Source organism: Cynoglossus semilaevis, chromosome 10 (assembly GCF_000523025.1).
Source record: "Cynoglossus semilaevis isolate Cse_v1.0 chromosome 10, Cse_v1.0, whole genome shotgun sequence".
Classification (NCBI taxonomy): Eukaryota; Metazoa; Chordata; class Actinopteri; order Pleuronectiformes; family Cynoglossidae; genus Cynoglossus; species Cynoglossus semilaevis.
In genome coordinates this window covers 9,894,206-9,900,517 of record NC_024316.1, presented here as the reverse complement: position 1 = coordinate 9,900,517, position 6,312 = coordinate 9,894,206, and the positions used below count along the sequence as shown (strand labels likewise).

The following is a 6,312-nucleotide window of genomic DNA, read 5'->3' as shown; positions in this document are numbered from 1 at the left end:
GGCTTGGCATAGTGCAGGGGCGGTGGCTGATGTGGCGGTGCCTGGGGCTGCTGGTGCTGTGAGATGGCAGATTGGTGCAGTGACTGTGACAGTGGTTGTGGGAAACCAGCTAGGTTGTCATCTTTGAGATGACCTCCTTTCCCAACCCCATAGAGGTGGTTCTTCCGATTCTGCGGCTCCGCTGCCACACCATTATGTCCACCTCTGCTTCGACCACCAATGCTGAGATCCAGAGGTTGCTCTTCACTACCTGACAACGCTGATGGTCCACTACTGCTCCCAGTACTGTTGTTGTGTTGTGAGGCGTTTGGTGGTGTGGAAAGAGATAACTTGGTCTCTTTGGGTTTCGTGGTGAGGTCAAACGGTGACTCTGCTGTGCGAACAGGAGTGCCTGGAGCCCCAGAGACTATCTTGTGAAGATGCTCATGAGGCGACTTAGGTTCTGCCTTGAAGAACATGTTGGGGTTGAGGGCTCCTCGATCAGCGCCAAAGTGATATAGAGAGTTATGAAAGTTAGGCAGGAACTGAAAGGGAAACATGGAATTGTAGGGCAACGGACCCATCTTCTTCTCCTGATGAAGACCAATCAAACCTGGGCCAAAATATTTTTCAGCAATGGAGGCAATGGCTTTGATGGAGTCTGTGGTGGCTGCGTTGGCATTTGTGGTGGTGGGAGGAAGGGCCTGTTCATCAGGAGGAGGGAAGAAAGAATGCTGGGATGATGCAGAGGAGAGAAATGAACGATTGAGTCCTGCGAGGCCTGAGCTAGACACAGCTGATATCAACGCACTATTCCGGTTTTCTGACTGGTTACCGTCTTGACTTGATATGGCTCCAGATGGCTTTCTTCTCTTACCACTTCGCTCTCGTTCACTCTCCCCATCGCTCTCCAGGTCAGAACCATCACCCGATGCAGTGCCAGTGGTGGTGTCCAAATCTGTCCCACTTGTGGTATTGATATCTTCTAGGTCACTACCATCAGATATGTCTGCGATTTTAGAGTTTTGCTGGGTTTCACCACTGGAGGACAAATCTAGTTTGTTCTCTTTTTCCTTCTCTTCGCCTTGACTAAGACTGTTGCCTCCATTGCTGTTCGTAGAGCTAACCAGGGACAGTGGGGGTGCATCTAGTGGACTCCGAGGCAGCTTCACCTCCTGACTGCTGCCTAATGGAGTCTTTATCAATGGATTAGCTGGCAATAAAGGCGGCCGGGAATACAGTGACGTAGGAAAGATACCTGGGAAACCATGCGGTAGTGACGGAAAGCCATGGGGCCCGTGGGAAAAGGGTAAGCCAGCATGAGGGTGCGGTCGGGAGGGAAAGTAGTCAGTGAATCCCAACCCTGACTGGTTGAGACCAGGAAGGTGAGGGTGATGGGACTTTGCCTTGGCTATAATAGGGCTGGAACTCATGGGGATCCCAGGGTTGAAAATCCCTCCAGGGGAGCCGTAATGATTTTTGCCCTCACAGAATCGACGGTGCTTGTTGAGGGAGGAGGTAGTGCTGAACAACTGTCCACAGTCCTTACACTTGATCTGGGTGCGGCAATCAGCGTGCATACGCTTGTGCCGGCAGAGGTTGGAGAACTGGGTGTAGGATTTGTGGCAAACCTCACCTGGGGGAGCAAAAAGACACAGCCCATCAGGGCCTGGTTAAACCCATTTTAACACTGTCTCTAACTGTGAACACCACATCAACTGCAACACACAAACAAATCCAAAATCTTTGTCTTTCTATTACATCTCACAGATAAACACACAGACTCAGGTACTGTAGATGAAAAAGTTGATGATGTACTGCAGGAGTGTAACAGGGCACATTCAGACAGACATCTCCGTACTTCAACACTCTTATCTGACTTACAGATAAAGGGTTTGACACTGCTGTGGATGTGCTTGTGCTGCTTGAGGCCTGACGAGGTGGCGAAGGTCTTGCCACATTCAGGACACGTGTGTGCACGTGCACCCACGTGCTGAGAGCGGATGTGACGCTGAAGATTGCTGGGATCTGTGAACACCTGAGGTATGAAAAGCAAAAGTAAAGCATTTCAGTGGGAGTTGCTATTCAAGAAAACATTTATATATTTATATATGAACGAAAAAAAGCACACTTTTTTCATACCTTTTATACAGAACAAACTTTTCTAAACAATACAACTCAAATTCCAATGTGCATAAAAAATATTAATATTAAAGACAAAAAAAAATCTGATCACTGTAAGAACAATCATCGTAGGAAGTAACACATCGTTTGAATAATATTTATGAACAGTTAGTTCTAGGTAACAACACAAGACCAGCAGAATGTCTGAAGCAAATACAGCCTGTGTGCTCTGTGCACCACTTACGTGCTGGGTATGCTGTACCTTATCACAGTTTTCACACTCAAAACGCTTGCCACTGTCATGTGACATCTGGTGACGTATGAGGTTGGACTTCCAGTTAAAGGCTTTTGGACACTGGTCACACTTGTATTCCCTCTCCTCGGTGTGGACTATCATATGCTGGCCCAGACTTGAGGGAAACAGAGCATAAGTAAATCATGGAGTCCCCGAGTATATGTACAGTTATATGTGTATTACGTGCATGAGCAGTACTTCTTACCTGTACTCATTTGGAAAAATCTTCTCACAGTCTTTACACTCGTGGACGGGCTCGTCGCTGTCCTCCCGCTCCTGTTTGAAGTCCTCCCTCAGTGAGTCAAAGATGGAGCCTGCACTGGTGCACGAATACTTCTGGTGCCGCCGCAGCTCTAGAGCCGAGGAGAAGAGCTCATCGCAGTCTTCACAGCGGTACATCTGCTCATCTGTACACAGACAACACACAGATTTAGTTCACGATAGACTGACTTCCTCGGTACGTGAACGGAACTGTATATTAAAACAGTCGATAGAACTAGACAAGAGCAAACCTTTACTACCCATCGCTTTGTTAGTTACACTTAAATTGACCCTCGTTGGAGCAACTGTAATTGACATTCACATAAAATGGAAATCAATTAGCAGTGAAAGGTAGCCTTCATTAACTCAGCTAATTGCTTGTTAAGGGCAGTATTTGCAGGAGGCTGTTGGTAAAACAGCACACAGGGGAAACCATATAAGGCCTGGCCTTTCTTTTCCCACTTGATAACCTTTACAATACTTCTCACCATCAAGGTCAAATGCATAAAACCGGGGCCAGCTTTTTCAATAGCCACTTCCTGAGTGGGCCGCCAAGTTCAACACATCAGGGGAAAGCCCAGCGGAGTGTCTTTGTGCCGAGGTACAACAGTGTGTATATTTGTGTAAGTGTCCGTGTGTTTATGTGAGCATGTTCCAAACAGAATGAGCCATGAAGAACAGAGGTAGGTAGGAGGTGCAGTGGCGCCAACCTCATGGTGCTTTCAGCACCAACCTGCCCCAATCCCCTCTTTGCCCCAACCCACACAGCCCGAAACGTGGGGCGATCGTCTACGTGTCCGCGCACACCACGCACAACCATCCATCATTTCAGGCAGCAGTAAATGAGTTTATCCAAAAGGACGTGCAGCGCATTGCTCACTTTTTTTTTTATTCCGCGTGACCGTTTATCCAGCTGGAACTTCTTGGACACATTAAAAGGGCATTAGTGTAGAAACATCAATGAGTCTAACCTTGGGGAGAAAAATAAATGACCTCTTGGTCAATGGTCCATTACAAATGCTAAACTAACTGGCTGACTTTGACACCAGTGTGTGTGTGTCACGTGAGGACTGACTGGTTTCTCTGAAATCAACCACTGTGGTTTGACATGAAGCTCATAGCGTCCACTGGCCAGCAGGGCCTTCGTTTGTTCTGTCAGCAGCACAAAAGTTGGCTAAAAAAGTTTCAGCGTGACTGAAATGCAGCTGCTCAGACATCACCCTGTCTGTAAATAAAGGTGATCGAATGTGCTTTTGTTTTGTTTTTTCAGTTAGTCTGGTCTGAGAGGTTGAACCACGGTGTGTGTGTGTGTGGAGGGTTATAGGGGAGACTAATGGCTCTCTGGGAGACGAAGGGAAGCACAATTATGTGCAGTTTAGCAGCTAATCTGGGAGCATGGGTGAGGTCTCGGGGGACTCCTCAAGTCCTCTACTTCAAATTCCTTCTCTGATAAGCCAGACGCAGAGCACGACTGCACTGCCAAGCTCCCACTCAGCCCGGCTACATGAGCGTCTCTTCTCTCTCTTTCCTACTTACACAAACACAGACACTTTGATCTCTGTAAAGCAGCCATGTCCAAAGTCAGGTTCAGGGACCAGGCAGGCCTCATTCTGTGTTTTAAAAATGTATTACAATAGGTCAGCAGCAAGGCGTAAAACTCCCAGGGATGGTTTTTTTCTCATGTGTTTCAATAACATTTTGGCTCTTTCACAGGACAGTTTTCAGTGAATGTTGGCTTATCTGACTTTCAGCTGATTTTGGTTCCAGGCTCTGACTATCTTGAATTTATATGTTAAATAATAACTATTCTACTCTTGTCTTTTCCATATCTATGCATGTTACCTAGGTCAACATTTTTCTTTTCAAAGTTTTTCAACTTAAATTTGGACTTCTCTTCTTTTTTGCTACATGATTTTTTGTTTTTGTATCTTTTTAACATTGAGAACCACATTTGGCCATTTTTGGGTTTAAATAAGCTGATAATTATCATCTATATAAAAATGTATTTAATATTTTATCATTCTATTTTTAATCAGCCTTTGCTTACTTAGTGTGTGTTCTGAAAACTTATGTCTTAGCTCACACTTAGACACTGTGTTACATTAATGTAACATCTAGAATTGATGTGCTATCATTAACATTTATACACCACTTCAAGCACATGATATTTCGTACATATAAATAGTTTTGAAGAACCTCTTTGTCAAAGTGTGGACATCCCTGTCTTATAGAGACAACAGGCACTCTGTGTTAAAACACACACACACTGGCAGGTGAACTTATTGGTCTGTGTCCCTCTTGCATGAGAGTCATTTGTTTAAAGTCTGTTCCATGTTTGACAAACGTAAAATACTCTGGACTGATGAACTGCATTCGATTATTTTTTTTTAACTATTCTTCCGTCATTTTAACATCAGTGACGACAGTAATCAACTTCTCCTCCTGACTGTGATCCAGAGTCACCACAACAACGATGTTACCTGACAGCAGCAGCTCAGCAAAAATAAATCCAAGATGTATAAAAAAAAAAAAAACAGGCAGAGCTGCAGCTTCCTTTTACGCACGAGTGAACTTTAAAAGAAAGGCCTTGTTGTACTGGTTAGATGACGAGATAAAGAAATACTTTATTTATTCAATCTGACGTAGATAGAGACGGGGTCAAAGGCTGCTGAGCCGTGAGTCACGTCACACAGGCGAACCTGTACATGATGTGATTCAATTCCTTCATACAGTATATAAAACATAATGGAATTGAATCGTCATTTTAAAAATGTTTTTAAAATGACGGTGTTTTACACTTACTCAAAATGTTAAAAACACCGTAGAAGGACGAGGCATTCCACCAAACGCGTCTTTTGAGTAAAGATTACTAAATTTGTCAACGTCCATTTACGTACATTAGCTTAACCAGCTTAGTGTTTTTCATGGAATTGTTCATGCAACATGGAATTATAATATAAAACTCTTACTGTAGTTGGTCTTTAAAGTTGAATATTTGTTTATTTTCTTGAGTCACAGCGTCGCGTGATAAACATTCTCTGTGTGTGTGTGTGTGTGTGTGTGTGTGTGTAATGTCTGGGCCCAGCGAACAACTAAGAAAAACTAACGTGACTCGAACTGAACAGAGACTTGGGTGTGGGCTGTGGTTCGTGTCTTCTCTCCTTCGTCACCACAGAGAGGTTTAAGGTGCGACCGGATGCAGCTCGGAGTTTTGTTTAAAACGTGCGCTAATGACGCGCATTAATCTTACCTTGTAGGTTGGGTGCCATGGATCCCTCCGGGAAAATGCCGTCCTTCATATACACTAAGAGCTCCTCCCCTGCTTCAATGTCCCGCACAGCTTTATAATAAATCTGAGGGAGAGAGAGGGAGAGAGAGGGAGAGTGAGGGAGAGAGGGAGAAAGGGGGGTGCAGAAAAAGAGGGACGTTACTTAACCTATATTTTAGTTCAAAAGGCCTTATTATTGGTAATTGCATATTTATATAAATATTTCTAAAATAAAAAATACATCAAGTGAAGTATGAATATAATTTAATTTAATATAATATATAATATAATTGTGAATTTTGAGTGAATCTTCCAGGATTATTTCCTAAATACGTAGAGAAACAAAATGTATTTTTAACCTAATTTTTGGGTTTAAAAAAAATAC

General features: G+C 43.9%; 1 protein-coding gene across 1 annotated transcript in view; it reads right to left on the bottom strand.

Moving 5' to 3' along the window:
- prdm16 (PR domain containing 16) overlaps window positions 1-6,312 on the bottom strand; it is a 167,929-nt gene that overhangs the window by 12,291 nt on the left and 149,326 nt on the right. Inside the window, exons 5-9 of the mRNA XM_017035832.2 lie at window positions 5,910-6,012; window positions 2,604-2,805; window positions 2,366-2,513; window positions 1,864-2,017; window positions 1-1,615 (exon numbers count right to left, since the gene is read on the bottom strand). The exon at window positions 1-1,615 is cut by the window's left edge and continues 2 nt beyond it. Of these exons, the coding sequence (XP_016891321.1) occupies window positions 1-1,615; window positions 1,864-2,017; window positions 2,366-2,513; window positions 2,604-2,805; window positions 5,910-6,012 (2,222 nt within the window). The remainder of the gene's footprint in view (window positions 1,616-1,863; window positions 2,018-2,365; window positions 2,514-2,603; window positions 2,806-5,909; window positions 6,013-6,312) is intronic.